Below are 20,446 nucleotides of genomic sequence, written 5' to 3'. Positions count from 1 at the left end.
TTTTTCATTTTGGGCATTTTTTCACCCCTAAATAGGGGATTTTTGAAAATTTTCAAAAAACTAAAAACTGTGCTCATCTTAATTCTATACAAGTAATTTGAGACCAAAAAAAGGACGATTTTTGCTGTCACTCCATCTCTAATAAACCAACATTCATCCGTAAAAAGGCACCTTAATTGTAAAATCCTGTTCTAGTGCCATTTGATGTCAAAACCACTGGCAAAATTCCACACGAAGCTGAAAATCATTATTTAATGCCTGAACCCTTTGTACGTGATAAGGGTTATGGATATGGCAGACGATAATTGTTCCCATAGGACACGGTACTGTTAGATACACTCACTTCTCGCCAGTAATACACCAACACAACGCACATGCACAAGATGCACAGGGTCACCTTACATTTATGGTAATTTTCAAAATGTTCTCAAAAATAAGCATTTAGACCATCAGTTGCTTAATAAAAGTTGCTTATTTTCGTGCCCTCCATCAAGGAACGCACTTATTTCCAGAAACACCCTGTATTGACAAAAGGGGACGGGAAAATAAAAACGCCACTTTGGTAACATGTATGACTTGTTTTTATTCACAGTTGTACACTAATCTAGAACGTAAAATTAGATTTTTACAATAACATCAAAACGTCAACTTCTACATCGAAGAAAAATTTCCATTCACCATTATATCTATAATAAAAATACTGAAAGCTGTATATAAGTGGGTGTATTGCTTCATACAACTTAGGGCAATGATATAATATGGAATGTTGGCTTTCCACTTTCACGACGAAAAAAAAATTACAGTCGAAACTAAAAAATAAAATGCGGTGCGCTAGCAATGTTAAAAATATCAACTTACGCGGTATTTTACATTTACAATATTGTCTTATTTCCAACTACTCGGAAAAATATACATATCAACGATTTCAGGGCTCGCCTATCAGGAAAATCAATTTACAAAATACAGAAATGACGGGGAAAATGAGGGATGCATGACCCGGGGCGTTCGTGGAACGCTCTCGTTAATAATATATTTACAAAATTGCACCAGAATGGGCTTAAAATTACAGAAAGGCTACGGTTAAAATACAAGTGGACATTCATAACAAACCTAATAAATTCTTAATAATAGAACTAGTGGCGGGAGTCCCTCGGGTAGAATTCCGCTAATATAGAAGCTGGGATACGTTTCAACATTTCTTTGGGGAAGATACGGAGCAACTGCCAGCCGACGTCTAACGACTCGAATACCGTACGGTTCTCGTAGTTACCCTGGGTGATGAAGTTCTTCTCGAACTTCGTCAGGAACTCTAAGTACAGGAGATCGTCGGGTGTCAGGGCCTCCTCTCCTACTACAGCCTTCATGGCCTGGACGTCCTTGCCGATAGCGTAGCAGGCGTACTAAAATGAAAACGAAAAAATTGCTTTGGGCTCATTCCTACATTTAACTGAAGCCTATGATTGCTTGTATCGCCAATTTTTGTTGTACAAATTAGAATAATATGTAATTTAGGGAAATGCACTTATAGTCCAAGCATTATAGAGAAATGCTTACAGAAATTATTACCTGGACAAAAAAAATATGACCGTATAGAAAATTAAATTTTAAATTGAGTTTCTTGTTCTTTAAACTCGATCCAAAATGGCGAACATGGTTAAAAAAAATCGCAAAGTTGCAAAAAGTTTTTTTTTAAATAACTAAAAAAATATAGCACTGATTGAAAAATTTTAAATGAGAAAGTTGTAGGTTTTAAAAAGATCTATCAACTGATTTTTTGTAAGTATCGATTGCTTTGTTACTTTTCGAGATACATTGAAAATTCGTTAAAAATTTTCTCTTTTCTTCTATAACTCGTTTACATTTACGTTCCCATATTTGCCATTTACTGCAAGCATAGCCCACGGCAAGCCAAAAAAGTAAATTTTTGAAAAATTTAAATATATTAATTATTTTCCGAGATATAAGTATCGAGTTTTTGAAAAAAAGGCGCTCTTGAAAATTGACTAGATCTTCTCAGCGGATAGCACTACAGTAACGATTTTCGGTTTATTTTCTTCGTAAAGAGTTACATTACCACGCTGTTAAAAAATGTTGACGATTTTATTAATTTTAAGGATCGAAAAATGACTGAAAAAGTTGCACTTTTTTTGGGTTTTCAAACTAAACATTTACGGGACTATTTTGCTTCTAAGGCAAAAATGACTATAATATTCGTGTTTAGCTACCCCAGATTAAGTATAAAAGAATTTTTGTATGTGGTCCAGAAGCCGAGATATCAAACATTTTGCAAGCACGAGCCATTTAGACTGCACGTCATCAGTTTTCAGAGCAAGCGCGCGCCGCTTCCTCCTACTTCTCTGTCCGCTCCAGCTGACGCACTCAACGCTTGCTTCAGTTTATTACTTAATTACTAATACTAAAAATCAAGTAAATATATCCTATTTTTTTTTNGACTAATAAGTCTCAATGCTGAACATGAATTTCCACCGAGGTCATGTGATATTACGCCGTGTGATTTCTTTTTGTGGCCTTACCTTAAAAACACTATTTTTGAACTGCCTATTCCTGATTTAAACCATCTGCAGGCTCGACTTATAGACAAGATTCGTGAAATTAACAATACCCCGAGCATCTTAGAAAATGTCTTTAATTCTTTGAGGAACAGGTGTGAAAAGTGCTTGGAACAAGGAGGGGGACACTTTCAGCAGCTGCTTTAATTTATTGTTATAACAAGGAGGGGGACACTTTCCGCAGCTCCTTTAATTGTTTGTTATTGTTATCACGATTATTCTTTAAAATAAAGTTATATAGTCATTAACGTTATTGAAACTGACAGCTGCTATACAGCTCGTTGAGAAATGAGGTTAAGTTGGTCGCTATAAGCTACGCCCTACGTCCAATGTGTCAGAGCCAACTTCGACCACAATTTTATTTGAACGCTCGTTATAACTCTTTACGAAGAAAATAAACCGAAAATTGTTACTGTAGGGCTATCCGCTGAGAAAATCTAGCCAATTTACGAGGGCGCCTTTTTTTCAAAAAATCAATATATCTCGAAAAATAATTAATATTTTTAAATTTTTCAAAAATGTACTTTTTTGGCTTGCTGCGGGCTATGCTTGCAGTAAATAGCAAATATGGGAACTTAAATGTAAACGAGTTATAGAAGAAGAGAAAAGAGAAGATTTTTAACGGATTTTTCGATATATCTCGAAAAGTAACAAAGCAATCGATACTTACAAAAAATCAGTCGATAGGTCTTTCTAAAATCTACAACTTTCTCATTTAAAATTTTTCAATCGGTGCTATATTTTTTAGTTATTTTAGAAAAACAGTTTTTTGCAACTTTGCGATTTTTTTTAACCATGTTCGCCATTTTGGATTGAGTTTAAAGAACAAGTAACTCAATTTAAAATTTAATTTTCTATACGATAATATTTTTTTTGTTCAGGTAATAATTTCTGCAAATTTAACATTAATCCGTGACAGAATGCTTGGACTATTAAGTGAATTAGGCCAGTCATTATAGCTTTTTTTCGGGAAAAAAATACTATTAGAAGTTTCTCTGGGAATATTGTTCGGAAACGTGTTATAAACAAAATATCAAAAAATCAACTCGAGACTAGTTGGGAAACTTTATTTAAACAATGGTCAAAGTTATGGAAAAGTGGTTGTTTAACTCGCGTAAAAAAACTGTTATTCATAGCGAAAAAAGGTTTATACAAAAAAGGTAGGTATTAAATAAACCTGTAAAATGAAACAAGTCCGATTAAATTCCACTAATTTGTTTATGCGCGAGAGCTCAAAAATTGTCGAAAATTGCCGTCTTTTCAGTTGCTAATAAATTAAAGCAATTTTCATCGCAGACACTTGTAATTCAAGATTTTTGAAGCTCTTTGCACCCTTAAGTGGTAAAAATTTCAGCCCGAAAGCTTAATTAGTTTGGCGTTGGCGGAATTTGTTATCTAAGATGCTGTTTTCAATTCATTTTTCCCAAGCTCACAGGCATTGTAGAGTTTCAATCATTAGTTGTTTTTGTACCTAAATAGTTGCATTGACATGCATTTACTGTGAATTTAATTTTTCAAATTTAATTTGTTTAAAAATGACTGAAAAAAATGTTAATATTTATTAAATTGTTTGTAAATTTCGGGTTGAAATAATGTTAATTTCATTAATAGCTTCAATGCTCATGAATTTTCGCGCTATCCCAAATTAAAAAAAGGATCATCTCGATACGTTTATAATTAACCGATATTGCACATTTTTCCAGCTTCGTCGATTTGAAGCCGCTCGATCAGTTTTCTGCAGCGCGGATGCGTCGCCTCGCTCTCCCCACTCGTTCGCTAGACTGAGTAATATAACTCATCGCTGCTATCTTTTTTTTGCAACTGAATGCCTACCTCTTTTGTATAAACCTTTTTTGCTATGAATAACAGTTTTTTTATGCGAGTCAAAAAAACACTTTTCCATAACTTTGACCATTGTTTAAATAAAGTTTCCCAACTAGTCTCAAGCTGATTTTTTGATATTTTGTTTATAACACGTTTTCGAACAATATTCCACAGAAAAACTTCTAATAGTATTTTTTCTCCGAAACAGTCTGTTTCATATAATGACTGGACGAAATAGAAACTTGCCTTTCATCAGTGAAACTGGAGCAATTTTATTTGTTATACAGGGTGTACCTTTAAGTGGGAGTCACTACTTTTTTAGTTTGAGTTATAATTAGTTTGTTAAACTGGCCTATTGGAATTAGTCTGATAAGTTGTATCAGTGCACTCTCAACGTTGCCAGCTGTTACCTTTTTAAATCAACTGTTAGAGAGCGACGATAGAAAATAATTCAGTAAAATATATTTCTTTTGTATGGCTTACCAATTTTTTATTTTAAAAAGCTACATTTTGATATATCTTTTTATTGATTTTATTTGATTATCTGAATTTAGTAATTTCAACCAAAAATTGCTGCCATTTTTTCTCTCAGAATAATGTTATTTTATTCAAAAATTAGATATGATTTACAGACTGAAAAGAATGAAACTGATGTTTTTTCATAATATACAGGGTGATCCAGTTTCTGATATGGAAACTTCAGGGACCGATAGAGATTCAAAAAATAATATGACTCGGCTATATAAACTATATTCAAGAAATTCTTCGTTAAGGAAATACAAGATGGCACAGCTACTAATTAATTTGACAGATAAATTTATGTTGTCATATTTGCTCAATTGTTTTTCATAGATCACTTTGAAAACGCCGAGTCGTACAGAAAAATCCAGAGCTTTTTTCTTCCAAATTGAATGAAGAATCCAAAACTGATTTTTATATGAAAAAGCGGTGACGTACCAATTTTTTCTTTAGAAATACAGTAGAACTCCAATTATACAAACTCCAACTATCCGGATCACACCCGACTTCCTAATAAATTCGATTTTTTTTAAACAAATCTCAAACACTGTACTTCCTTCACAAAACATTTTTCGAATATAGTTTATATAGCAAACTCATATTATTTTCTGAATCTCTATCGGTCCCCGAAGTTTCCTCATTGAAAACTGGATCACCCTGTATTTCAGCACATGTTTATTTTTCTAATAAAATATGGTGGTCACTTTTTATATGAAATTTTCTTTTTTTGTTTTTAATAAAATAATATTTAATAAAAATATTTTTTAATTAAAATAAGGAATTTAAAATTTATCGTATTTATCATCAAAAATACACAATTTTAAGAAGAAATCATTGAGAAATGATTTACATATTGGGAATTTTTTTTAGCAAAACTGCATTGTGTAAGTATTACTGAACAATTATAAAAACAATGTTTTGAATAAGAATTTAAAAAGCCAATTGCCAATTTACGACTTAGAAAACAGAGATCTGAATTTTTTACTGTTCACCAATAAACGTTTAGCATGTGCCTTATCAGAAATAACTGCAGAATAAATTACAAGGATTACATAATCAGACTGTGAATAATTTCAAGGTCGCATTTAACAGCTTAATATTTTCCAGTCATATGACGGGCACAAATTGATTCGTGAAATTAACTAGAACCGGCAATAAAATGTTTCAAGTCAGATCAGAAACTGCTAGGAAAAAATTATGTACGTAAACAAATATTTTAAATTGAATGATCAGTAAATAGAACAATTAGTTTTTAACTGTTGCAAGCATCAAAAAAAAATTATGGAAATGTCGTTTGTTTCGAATATTTTGAATTTTATTTCTATTAAAGTGGACTCCTGAACTTATTTACAATAATTTTATAAGAATTTAAAGCACTAATTTCTCTGTAATTTTTTCAAATGTAACTCCCAATCAACAATAAAATATAACCCTTCTGCAAACTTCCATTTAAACAATTGCACCATTTCTACTTCATAAGTACAGTCACGGACAAAAAAAGATTCCCCACAAAATCTCATCATTAAAAGCCACAAGCAACTCGGGCAGAGTTGAAACTTTTTATTGTCCACAGCTGTAGCTGATCAAAATTCCTGTTTCCCAAATTTTTAAGAAAATTCTTCAAATGAGAAAGCAGCAAAATCGAAGTTATATACAGAACAAAATATTCATAAAGCGTGTTATAAAACGAATCCTTACCAACTGATTAGAGACGTCGGAGTGGTCCTTCCTGGTCATCCCCTCGCCGATGGCGGATTTCATGAGACGGGACAGCGAGGGCAGCACGTTGATCGGCGGGTAGATCTGCCTGTTGTGCAGCTGACGGTCTACATAGATCTGTCCCTCGGTAATGTAACCAGTCAAATCGGGAATCGGATGGGTAATATCGTCGTTGGGCATAGTCAAAATAGGGATCTGAGTGATGGAACCGTTACGGCCCTCCACACGGCCGGCACGCTCGTAAATCGTGGCCAAATCTGTGTACATGTAACCAGGGAAACCACGACGGCCAGGCACCTCCTCTCTAGCGGCCGACACCTGAGATTTAAATTAATGCATAAAGAAATGTAAATATTTTCATGGCGATAAACGATTATGAAATAAAATTTGCAAAGTTTGAACAGTTTTTCTCAACAACGTGTTATTATACAGGTGTGCGGAACCTAATACATCAAATGCTTCAAATGTAGTTTCTTTTGATGAAAATAAACAAATTTAAGATAGTTGTATCCCAAGTACAAAGTTCAAGTAGAAAACTTTCAAGCAAGTCTCATATTTGAGTGATGTAATTTCGACAACTGGCAAGGTCGTACAGAGCGCAGCTGTGTGAAAGAGAGATCGATTGTAACTTATATTTACGGGGCACAAAGTTAGGTTAGATTAGTGTTAGCATTACAATCGTTTGGTATAAAAAATTTTGCAATAATCATCCTTATTGTTTGATTTCATTAGTTCTTTTAAACGAAAAAGGTTTTAGTTCAAAATTTTGCAGAATGTCGGCGCACGAGCAAACTAACCTTTGTTCAATATGCGACAATACCGCATTTCATTTATGTGAATAATTATATGAAAAATTTAAAAGTTTGAGTAATAATATCTTTAATCCTAGCTGGTCAATCCTTTCCCGATTGTTACATATAACTTATTTCACACAAATTATGTAGCGACAGCAACGTTTTCATCATAACGATATTTTGCGAGGTGGTGCCATTACGCCTATGGTAAACATAGTCAACTTTGATCAAGCATAACTCAGAAACTATGTGGTAAAATGCGCTGAAATTTTGCAAAGATATCTGTCAGGCGCATAATTAACTATCCGCAATAATTTTTAAGATGCAAGCGCACCACAAGTGGCGAAGCGGTAAGTTTCAATACAAGGTAATTTTGATCTTGACGTTCGTATTTACACATTCATTTGAGCAAGATTAGTTTTTATTTGCCATTATTATTAGTAATTTTGTTATTGAACTGCGGTTATTTGACTTTAGTGTTATTTTATAGGTTTCAAATATTTCAAAAATAAATTTTAAGGTGAGCACTTACGTCTACCTTGTTTGTTTCTAGCATCACAATTTAATGTACAATTTTTAAGGTTATAACTATGAAGTGGAATATATTTCCTATTTAAATGCCAATGAAAACTCTCGTTGTATACAGGGTGTTTCATAATATATGCGCAGGACTTCAGGATGTGATAGCTCGTCCAAAAATTTGAAAAAAAGTTTGTATTAACTTACCCTCTAAAATGCACAATTTTCGAGATACAGGGTGTTGAAATTGTAAAAAAAAATTCGTTTTTTGCGAATATCTCCGGAACCGTTTATCGTACAGAAAACAGCTTTTGTAAGCATTTACTACTCATAATAAGCTATGTTCTGTGCGAGAAAAAATTTTTTTCAAAGTCATAATTGGTGAAGATTTTGAAGGGGAAGTGGGTGTTTTTCTCCCCAACTTCTACGCCACTGGAAAAAGTACGGTTTTGAGACGCCCATTTGAACCGCCAATGTTTTCTACACAAAAAAAGTACTCTTGGTCATAAGCTCTAAAGTTGACCGTTTTCGAGAAAAATCTACTTTTATGTTGAAAAACATGGTCAATTTTTTGAAATAAAATTTTTATTTTACTAAATGTATTATAATTTTTTTTATCAAGTAGGCTTTAAATTTTAAAACGAAAGCTACCTCCTGTCAAAATAACAATTAGTTTGTACCTGCGAAAAGTCAATTTGTATTACAAAAGTAAAAATGAATTACACAAACGCTGAAATGTGCGAAATGCATTACCTTTACGGAATGGCGAGCGGTAATTCGGCAGAAGCAAGGCGGTTGTATCAAGAAAGACATCGTGATCGCCAAGTACCACATCATAACTTGTTTCAACGCATTCACCAACGACTATGGGAAAATGGAAGTTTTAAAAAGAATACTGCTGATAATGGGCGGCCTATGGAAGCTGCAAATGCCCAAGTAGAAGAGGCTGTCCTCAACGAAATTGAAGAAAATCCGATCACAAGTACCAGAAAAATTGCTCACAACTTAAACATACCTCACTCGACGGTTTGGAGAATTTTGAAAAGACAACTTTTGTATCCCTACCATATCCAAAGAGTACAAGCCTTATTGCCAAGAGATTTTCCGCCAAGATTGGCTTTTTGTAGATGGATGCAAGACAAAATAGCTCAAAATCCTCAGTTTGGAGCCGAAGTTATGTTTACCGATGAAGCATCTTTCTCGAGAGATGGTATTTTCAATTTTCACAATAACCACATATGGGCTGAAGAAAATCCACATGAAATTGCAGAAGGCAATCATCAGCAACAATTTTCCGTGAATGTTTGGGCTGGCATCGTCGGTGATCATTTGATAGGCCCACATTTTTTACCGAACAGATTAAACGGTGCAGATTATCGACAATTTCTAGAAGAAGTACTGCCGGAACTGCTGGAAGATGTACCGCTTCAAGTAAGACAAAACATGTACTTTATGCATGATGGAGCTCCGGCCCACTTTAGTTTGGTTGCTCGCCAATACTTGGACGACGAATACCAAGACCGTTGGATCGGTCGAGGAGGTCCCCACCCTTGGCCCCCGCGATCTCCCGAACTTAATTGTTTAGATTTTTTCTTTTGGGGCCATCTCAAAACCCTAGTCTACGCTACTCCAGTTGAAAATGTTGATCAATTAAGAGAACGCATTGTTGCATCTTGCGACATAATTCGGAACACTCCGGAAATTTTCTTGCGTGTTAGACAGTCAATGCGTCGAAGAATTGCTGCGTGCATTGAAGCTAACGGAGGACATTTCCAACATTTAATTTAACTGTGTACGATTTTTTTTTTTTTAAATTTTGCAACTATGAAGTTAACGTTTGGTTTTGTTACTTGTTCTAACGATTAAATAAATTTTGTTTAATTAGTAAAAAAATTTTATTTCAAAAAATTGACCATGTTTTTCAACATAAAAGTAGATTTTTCTCGAAAACGGTCAACTTTAGAGCTTATGACCAAGAGTACTTTTTTTGTGTAGAAAACATTGGCGGTTCAAATGGGCGTCTCAAAACCGTACTTTTTCCAGTGGCGTAGAAGTTGGGGAGAAAAACACCCACTTCCCCTTCAAAATCTTCACCAATTATGACTTTGAAAAAAATTTTTTCTCGCACAGAACATAGCTTATTATGAGTAGTAAATGCTTACAAAAGCTGTTTTCTGTACGATAAACGGTTCCGGAGATATTCGCAAAAAACGAAATTTTTTTTACAATTTCAACACCCTGTATCTCGAAAATTGTGCATTTTAGAGGGTAAGTTAATACAAGCTTTTTTTCAAATTTTTGGACGAGCTATCACATCCTGAAGTCCTGCGCATATATTATGAAACACCCTGTATAGAAGGAGAGGCAGTTTTTAACACTGGTCAGTGCAGTGGTCGGTCATGTGGTACTATGTGAGAAAATTGGGCTGTGATTTAAATTTAGAAATTAATTCATTGTGTCTGCAAACTAGTGCTCTTACTAATATACTAATATTTTGAAAATTTTTTCAGTGGTTTGATGGAAACCTAATTCTGGATTTTTCTTGAATGAACTGCACAATAATAGTTCGACAATTTCTTCTTTTTATCCTAACTGCTGAAGTTTTCCTCACACTATTTTCTTAAAATAAAGGTGTTCAAAAACAAATACTAAACACAGTTTTAAATAAATACAAAACGAAATGTCGCACACACAAGGAATGTTTACCTTGTTTCGCTAGTATCACTTGTCACCGCCAGAGGGCGAGTTGTTAGCTACATTCGCAAATACTGAAAGTTTTGTAATTATTTCAAATAGTGTCCATTCAGGTGATAACAACTTCAAACATTTAACAAACAAAAAACTCGGCACCTAATCTCAACAATGTACTTTGGGATATAATAAAAAAAATTGTTTCAAATTTTGTTTACAATATGCTTACATATAATAACCCCAGTGAATCGAAAATAAGGCTAAATCAAATGTCCCAAAACCTAACTCAGATCATTCGAAGATAAATAACTATCGACCAATAGCACTCTTCCCGGCATTGGGCAATTTTAATAATAATAAACTTTTGACAGCACTGAAAAAAATGGAAATTTTTTTAACAACAAAAGGCCTCTAGTTTTGACTACTACTCTGACACGAAGTTTGAGCGTGATGTGATCTGTCAAATAGTTTGTTTTCGGTTCTTAATTTTGTTAGTTCATCTAAAGTGTACAGGTATTCCGCGATTTTTACCATGGATAATGTTATTGAACAAAGAATTTGCCTAAAATTTCATGCTACCAAGAGAATTTCGTGTGCCGAATTGTTGAAAATGTTGGGAAAGACACACGGTAATTCAGTTTTATCGAAAACTCAAGCGTACGAATGGTACAAAACATTCAAACATGAGTGGTTGATGAATTGCCACGTTTTGGTCGTCCTTCAACATCTTCAGCTGAAGAAAACATCGATAAAGTGAAGGAAATGGTGCTTGCAAACCGTGGTTATAGTTTGAGAGAGCTGGCATATGAGCTAAACATATCTCACGATTCAGTTCGCAGCAATTTAGTTGTTTTGGGTATGACACACGTCGCAGCACGGCTGGTTCCAAAAGAGCTAAAATTTCTTCAAAAAGAACATCACGAACATGTTGCTTAGTACTGGCAAAAACCGGAAAAAAGTAAAATTGGCTAACCAGGTTCCGTATTAACTGATAAATAGCCGAAGAGTGGTTTTGTCTGTCTGTATGTCGGAGGATGGTGGAATCGTTTTTCCACCGTGGCACTTAGGCTTTTATTAGGCCCCTTGTACACCCTCCTTCATTACTCGAGTACTTTTCTTCAAACCATCCTATTACTACACGGGTGGCTTGGTGGCAAAGTCTCGTACAATTTTTATGTATGACAGCATGGTCTTGAGTTACAGAGATTTATTGCTCTATTCTCATTACTATTTTTATCGGGAACCACACGCATGCGGAAGGCGTTGAGCAATCCAGACCTCTGGTAGGCTGCCACAGCCACGTCCCCGAGCCTGCCTTAGGTCACCCATCCAAATTCCAGCTTGAGTCCGTGATGCTGCCACAGCCACGTCCCCGAGCCTGCCTTAGGTCACCCATCCAAATTCCAGCCTGCGTCCGTGATGCTTAACTCGGCAGATCGGAATCCACCGGTCAAGAACCCAGCTAGGCGGTCCCCGGCGAAGAGTGGCTAAAACCGGTTATTCAAATAACCCAATAACCGGTTACTTGAATATGGGCAAAACCGGATATCTGAAAATCGGTGTTTTGAAAAACTGACGAGATATATGGTGATAAATCACAAATTCATCTATTTTAAATTTTAAAGTTAATGTTAAAAGTTAAAATCTTAAAACAGTTACACTTAATAAACCATGGTTGTATGTGGGTGATTATGTCCCTTAATAGTTCAACCTAATTTCTGTAGTTTCTTGACTATGTATGTACTATGTAGCCAATGTCAATAACTACATAACACTAAGACTATATTATAGTGTTATGTAGTTATTGGTTGTAAAGAAAGAATCCGATTATTCGGATGTTTGAATGAACACATTATCGAAAAATCAGTTATTTGAATAATCGAATTATAACCGACTATCCACAAAACCAATTTCAGTTGCCAGCACTAATGTTGCTGAAGACAAGCTTGAACGAGCTAATTCGGACTTTATATTCGTGTAACACTTCATAACGTGTGACAAGACATGGGTTTACGAGTTAGACATGTAAACGAGCCAACGAGTTTCAAAATGGCACTTTCCCAATAAGCCGAAACCGAAAACGCAACGTAAAATTATTTATATTAGTGTAACAAAATCCGGGACGCGTGGTAGTTTATTTGTTAGTTCTCGGAACGGATGGGTCAACTCAGTCAACAATTATTATTGAAAAGTTAACGGGATTTCAAGTAGGTTTAGCGATGCCATAACGTCGTTGAGAAACTGATGCCTCTTGTCACCGGGAGTAATAAATTTGCAAAGCCGTCCTTGGGGGAAGGCCTCATGAAATTTAGCAATGATTTCGAACAAATAGACTTAAATCGTCGGGGCCATGTGTTAGGCATCTGGTATCGACTAACTGCGTCGGCTTAGCTCATAGTGAAGGGAAAAATCGATATTTCTAATAACGCGCGAAATACATTCGAAAAGTTGTAGGAATTCCAAGATATTTAAATAAGTTAGAATGTTGTGAAGAAAATAAAAATAGATCAAATAGCTGGTTTTTAGGCGGATTTTCCAAGCTATAAGAATAGATTAAATGATATCGACTAATCCGTCCCGTGTTGCTATACGGAGTCACAAGAGGAAGGTGTAGGGTTACTTGTAAGTTCAGTTTAGTCACAAAATTATCAATACAATTGTAAATTCAGTCAATTAGATATTAACATGGCATAGATAAGCCATTCCAACCCCCGATATTCAGGGATCCCGCCAATAAGATAAAAACTGAAAATTCTGTACCCAAGAAATGGGCGTGTCGAAGAGAGGTGTCGAATTCAAGAAAGATCTCCAAAAAAAAAGGTGGTTTCTCCTTGGGTTCCACACTGGACAGTTTTCTTAATTTTCGAGTCCCGGGTTAATTTAATCATAGATAAATAAATAAATAACCTGTCAAGTTACAGTAGTGTATGCAGAATATTATTGCAAATTTACAAGTCCAAAGATAAATCATAAAAAACTTTTAAAATAGGACCTAAAAAAAATCACGCTCGCTTTTTGTTAGGTATTAGTGTCTTTTAGGCATTCATACAGCCCGATACAATTAAAATTTTTTTAAATATCTTGTTCAAGCTATGCCTGTCAACGTTTTTCTCATTTATGTTGCGATCACATCGTGAACTGATTTCCTACAAAAAGCATAAATAACTCGATTCTTACAGCTGCCATACTGGATATTTTTATTATGACCTAATTTCTATGTTCGACATGTGTAGTAGTGGGGAAAAAAATTAGGGAAAACCTTAATAAAATAAAGCGTGTTTTAGTATACATTCTAATGTCTCATGAATTAAAATATGTTGGACAATGAGGAAAAAAACGTGACCTAATTTTTTTTTTCAATCCAAGAAAAAAATATGTTGCAAACAAACGATTTTTAGGACTTACCTCACGCAAGGCCTCAGCATACGAAGACATATCAGTCAAAATGACCAAGACGTGTTTCTCACATTGGTAAGCCAAGAACTCGGCAGCCGTCAAGGCGAGTCGGGGGGTAATGATTCTCTCAATGGTGGGATCGTTGGCCAAGTTCAAGAACAGGCACACGTTCTCCATAGAGCCGTTCTCCTCGAAATCTTGCTTGAAGAACCGAGCGGTCTCCATGTTCACACCCATAGCGGCAAATACGATGGCGAAATTGTCTTCGTGATCGTCTAGGACGGACTTTCCAGGGATTTTGACAAGACCAGCTTGCCGACAAATCTGGGCAGCGATTTCATTGTGCGGTAAACCGGCGGCAGAGAAAATGGGAATTTTCTGACCACGAGCGATGGAATTCATCACATCGATGGCGGTTATACCGGTTTGGATCATCTCCTCTGGGTAGATACGGGCCCAAGGGTTGATGGGCTGACCGTCAATATCTAGGTAATCCTCGGCCAGAATTGGAGGACCTAAAATTAAGAGGAAGCTTCGATACTTCATTGTATAAACATTTTTCTAAATAATCCCCTTTTAAATTTTATCATTTTTATGATAACTAGTTATCTAAAATTTACTTGACTTCATTTTTATATCCAAAAATATTTGATAGACTCCAAATATTGTATAACAAATATATAATTCACACCCTAATTTACATTCATGTGACTGACCTATTTTTTCCTTTTATTGATTATATCACTACTAAGTTTATGTTTTTTTGCATAACTTCACTGAAACCCTAGAAGTTTAATTACAGTTTACCTTTATCAATGGGTTTTCCTGAACCATTAAAAACGCGTCCCAACATATCTTCTGAGACGGGAGTTCTAAGAATATCTCCCGTAAATTCACAAATTGTGTTTTTAGCATCAATTCCTGAGGTGCCTTCGAATACCTGTACAACAGCTTTTGATCCACCGACTTCCAATACTTGACCAGAACGAAGAGTGCCATCGGACAGCTTAAGCTGTACGATTTCATTAAATTTCGGGAATTTTACTTCTTCCAAAATGACCAGAGGTCCGTTTACTCCAGATACGGTTTTATAAGCTAGAAAACAAGTGGAGAATCTATTAATTTTCGACTGTTCTTGAGAGGAGTGGCTGTCATGGGATATGTCACATGACAATTTAAACAGCTGATTTTTAACATTTTCTATAAATTTCAACAGGAAACGTTTTTAACTCCCGCTAAAATTCCCTTCAAGTGATGTTTCTATTCATTTAAAATACTTAATATCAATAGATAGTAAATTTTGGTCATATGACCCGCTTCTTGGCCACCATTAGCTCAAAGACCCACCCAATTTTTTAGTGTTTTTTAAGGAAATATCTACCAAATAATTAAAACACAATGTAACAGGATACTTACTGAGTCTAGGTTGAGATATAAAATCTCGGGAAACTGCTAAAACATGCTCCCTGGACGCTTGTCGTGCGGATATAGTTTTGTTGTACGACATCTTTATCGATGTTGGACACACGTCTACCACTCAACAACGAAATTCAGTAACTGCAAAATTATTGGATTCACGTGTCATCACGTGACTGTATCGTTCCTTTATTATCTAAAAGATGGCGCGACATGTCCTAATTTTGAAAATATTTATTTTGTGTTTTTATTTAATATTTCTGGTAGACTTCAAAATTTCTTATATAATTGCAAAAAAATTACCAAATATTTCAGCCGCTGTATACTTTTTAATGACAAAAGTAGAAGAATATGAGTTTTCTAGGCAATTTTTAGCGAATGTGCTATATCTCCAAGATATATACTATTGGTTGTTGACACAGTTACTAGTTACTACTTATAACTAGGTACTCAAAGTGGAATAGTGTCAATTCTGTCATAGTGCCATTATTTCATTAACTTGCTGAAGAGTAACAGTAAAAGACGAAACGGCTAGTAAATGTCATCAACCGATTTTTTCACACAGTGCTTATCACAAAACATATAATATAGTGCTTATTACATTTTGGTCTTGATTTATTGTAACGTCATCTTCTAGTATAATACATAATTGTTGCAAATTATATATTATTCACTGTAGTGTAGGTCCATGTTAACACTGTATATTTTATTTCTTCTATAAATATTTCGGTAAGTATTCACTAATAGATTTTCTGCTAAATCAGTATTTGTCAAAAACAAACTGTATTCAAGTGTTCTATTCATTTAAGTTTCTTATAATTATAATCTCATATTGAGAAACATTGATGTTTTAATAACAGGAGAAATTAGTTCTTATTTTCTGTATTTTATTTCGTTTAATACATGATTCATTCTTATCTCAATGTTTCTTAATATGCATTGTCTTAAGGTGTAAAATATAATGAAATATTTAACCCTACCTTACAGATATCTACATAAAGTTAATTTCGATTAGGTCATGCTAATATTATATTATTAAGATATGTTATGATCACAGACTTCTAAGAGAAGTATGTGGTTATGATATATTATGTTATATTATATTAGATTACAATATCATTATGGTGGCCATAGTAAAGTTTTGACGTCACAGTAGGTTACTCCTCCGGTAATCCACTGAATGTTTTCCATGAATCTTAACAAAAATTCCCTGAACTACATACCGCTTTTGACAGATAGATGTCACACATACGTTGTAAAAAGAGACAGAGCCACGCACAAGAAATATGTAAAAAGAGACAAGACATAATTATATTTGAAGGAAAATACACTGGCATAGTTGAATGAACAGGATAAATTCACGTTTGATTAATTCAATTGGAGTGGTGGCGACTTGTACAGCGGGGTCTCTTTGATTTGTATTTTGGAAAGGGTTCGTCGAGGGTGTTTACATTTTTTTCTTCCTAAATTTTCCGTAGAACTAGGGATGGCGGCTTCTGTAAGAAGTGTTTCTCATAAATTTGGTGGTGCTTTGTCCTCATTAAAAACACTATCAACTCCAAGAAGTTATTTTACTTATACAAATGAACCTGCACAGCCGATAAAAGGCAAGGAACCGATATGGACTACCGCAGAGGAGGCATTCCGAGATTTAAAATCAGGTACATAACATAATTAATTTATGCTGAGTTGTCTGAAATTGCATTAATTCTTTACGTGTTTGGCTTGGTATTTAGGTAAATTAAATAACAGTGAGTAGAGTACAGAAAAATTATATTTTAATCTCAACACTAATATGTGTTGTTATTATTAAACTTTGGACATGTATCTACTACAATCAAGGACAATTTGTCTATCTGTAAGACAGTGTAATAAATATGTCATAAAGAAAATTAAAAGTGTCTTTATCTCGTATTAGTTAATCGAACATTACTTTTTCAAAGTTCTAACAAATAATACAAAAATATTGCACGTTTCATTTAATATTATGATAATATTAATATACAATATACATAATACATAAAAGCATTTCGTTCTAGTTATTTTGAAATTTTTTGTTCACTTTTAGTAGTGAAAAATTCATACCCAATGAACATTACGCATTACGTAAATACCTATCATCCTATCAATTATAAGAATGTAAGAAAAAGCTAAAGCTTGTTGTTGTACTTAGTTCCCACTGAAATACCTACATTTTAGTTTTTATCCTTCAGTATAGTTTTACAATAACTGTTAATCTTAATAGATAGGTACTTATGTTAAAGTTAAATAAAATATACATATTTTAAGAATAAACGAGCTTAGTTTAGTGCAGGAACTTATTCAACAGTTGTAAACATAGTAGAAAGATAATAATTAATCTTTATCACATGGCAAATTTAATTATTACGTGGTTAGGTAACCATTTTATACCTATTAAAAAATGAACTGTAACAGGTAATTCTAAGAAAAATATCCATCCATTGTTATTTATTTGAATCTCGATTTGAGTTTTTGTGAAGTACTTACTTAATTTTGCACAAACAGGGTGTGCCAATTTACATCAATTGTTCCAATAAATAAAAAAAACAAATGAAACTCAAATATTTTTTATGGAATAAACCTTAAAAAGGCACATATTTAGAAACTGCAACTTCCTCAAAATTGCAAATCCTAGTCTTTTTTTAGATGCCAATTTTTGAAGAATCATAGTGATTTTTTAATCCGAAATCTAATAGTTAACACGACTTCATTCGACAGCCCTTGGAATAAGTACCGCGATTTAAATTATTTAAAAAATCAGTTGTAACACTTATATAGGTATTCACTGATATTTGTGGTTGAAAATTTATTTGTAAGATGATCGCGCTCGTCATCACATTGAAATGAAATACATAACTTAATAGAGACGGAAGAATATTAATTAAAGCTTTCTTTATAGCAGGTTCAAAGAGCAAAGATTGTAGTTTAACATTGCTTTGCGATCTAAAAATTTTTATATGCTCGGTTTTTTGTTGTGGAATCCACATGGCATGAAATCACTTGTTACTTGAAGTGGATGCTTTATGTAACTTGGCTTACTGCGGTACAAATGCTATTCGTTTTTATCTGAGATAATAGGCTCATACGTAGACTCGTAATAATCTAAATACGTATTTATTTAATTTAACACCAGTTATTTTAGTATGATGGAATCCCTGCGTCTATTTCAGTGGCATAAAACATACATTTTTTAATATTGTTCTCGAATTTGCGATTTATTTGTTAATTTATAGCTGTTAGCATTCGAAAATCAATTATCACTATCGGTTTATGTTTATGTTATTATAATAGAAACAATTAAATTATTGAGTACCTTGTTTTAGATCAATTACTTTATGTATACAAATAATAATTAGGGTAAATATGTTTATTTACTCATTTCGTCGAGATAAGTGTGGCTCGTTTTTTTCGGTAAATATTTTCCTGAACTAGGTTCTCAAATAGATTTTATTATAAAATATATAATTATTTTGCCACAAATAATTGATAAACTACCGTTGAATTAAATTTTTATCATACATAACAAAGTTTAAATAATTTCTGTACTTTGTACTATAATAATTAATGCACACTTATTTTTATCAGTTGCGGTAATGTTTCTAGACTATAATTTTATTTCTTTATACATATCTAAATTCGCATATAATATTATATTTATTCTTGAAAATGTATTTTTCATTCGATTAGATTAGTTTGTCACCTACTCTACTTGGTTATTTCTTGGATGTTTTAATAAATTTTAAGATTTTTGTAGATATTCTATAGCTAGGTATATTAAAAGATAAAAAATATAACGTACTTAATATTTGTATGATTTTTTCGACAATATTATAATCATATGACCAAGTTATGTGGTGTGGTAAGATAATTGATAAAATTATTTATTTATCTGTGCCTTGCATCAAAAATCGATAACTGAATCGATTTTTAGGTCCGATTTTAATTGGGCTTTGTAATTTGAAGTTCAAGTTCAAGAAAACCAGCTCGGTATTTTTAAAATTTGGCATTTCCACACGGTATCGCGATTGGGAGGGAGGAATCTTATTTGTATTACGACATTCTGACGTCAGAAGCGGGATTTCGAACAAATAGTCGCTAAAAATATTCGTCTCGATTTCAAGGACTGATTTGTTTATGAAATTCGTGGAAGTGTAGAGATAAAAGCATGCAAAATTAAAATATGTTTTGCAGCAGGTATAGATGAATTACAAAAAAATGAATACTTCGTTTTATCTGAAATTTCGATATTATTTTCAAATGGTTGTCCGGAAATATAAAACGCAAATTCGTGGTTAAAACGTATAACACTTTTCTTAGCGTAACATAAACTTACTTTAGGTTTAATGAAATGCATCAAGTTGTCTTTGAAAAAAATGAGTCCCATGCAACGCAATCCATTTGTTTGCGGGTATGTACACACTATCCGCGTACAATAACATGTACATGTCTGTCTCTGATATGAAGCTTGGCATCGATCAATTTATTCGATACGTATCTAACGGCACCCTGCAGGCCTAGCGATGGCGTGCCGGTGAACGTGAAGTTTCCAATGTCTAGATACTTCACTAATTTAGAAGATTTTCAAATAGAACCATTGTTAACGGATTATCTTCATGCTGCTTTATCTTCATAAGGAGTCAGAATTGACAGAGTTTATTTGACCTTTTTGTGTTAACTTTTACCAAGGAACACCCTGTAGAAGTTTGGCAGTCGAATTAAGAGACACCCTGTATCTAGAAAACATGTAATATTTTTACCTTGTTTTGAAAGTGCATTTATTTGTAAGGTGCTTGAAATGCAAAGTTATAAAATACTCATTAATATGATAATAATATTCGTTGCGTTGTTTTCTATAATTGTTGTCTGTTATTGTTGATTTATGTATTTTTAACGAACTGTTAATATCCTAATCGTTTGAACTTCGCACTGTTGATTAAAAGTAGTATAGTTTTATACATACATACATATATATATATA

General features: G+C 33.7%; 2 protein-coding genes across 2 annotated transcripts in view; one reads left to right on the top strand and one right to left on the bottom strand.

Moving 5' to 3' along the window:
• Window positions 1-558: 558 nt before the first annotated feature.
• Window positions 559-15,587, bottom strand: LOC108917149 (V-type proton ATPase subunit B). Its single transcript, XM_018723621.1, has 5 exons — window positions 15,449-15,587; window positions 14,840-15,127; window positions 14,042-14,547; window positions 6,612-6,950; window positions 559-1,400 (listed from the first exon to the last, which is right to left on the bottom strand). The coding sequence occupies exons 1-5, from the start codon at window positions 15,537-15,539 to the stop codon at window positions 1,134-1,136; spliced, it is 1,491 nt and encodes a 496-aa protein (XP_018579137.1). The 5' UTR covers window positions 15,540-15,587; the 3' UTR covers window positions 559-1,133.
• A 1,212-nt stretch (window positions 15,588-16,799) lies between these two features.
• LOC108917154 (4-hydroxybutyrate coenzyme A transferase) overlaps window positions 16,800-20,446 on the top strand; it is a 20,750-nt gene continuing 17,103 nt past the window's right edge. Inside the window, exon 1 of the mRNA XM_018723628.1 lies at window positions 16,800-17,109. Coding sequence (XP_018579144.1) covers window positions 16,935-17,109 — 175 coding nt within the window. The 5' untranslated portion in view covers window positions 16,800-16,934. The remainder of the gene's footprint in view (window positions 17,110-20,446) is intronic.

This window comes from Anoplophora glabripennis, unplaced genomic scaffold (assembly GCF_000390285.2).
Source record: "Anoplophora glabripennis isolate ALB-LARVAE unplaced genomic scaffold, Agla_2.0 scaffold85, whole genome shotgun sequence".
NCBI lineage: Eukaryota > Metazoa > Arthropoda > Insecta > Coleoptera > Cerambycidae > Anoplophora > Anoplophora glabripennis.
This window is presented reverse-complemented; position numbering and strand designations above follow the sequence as displayed.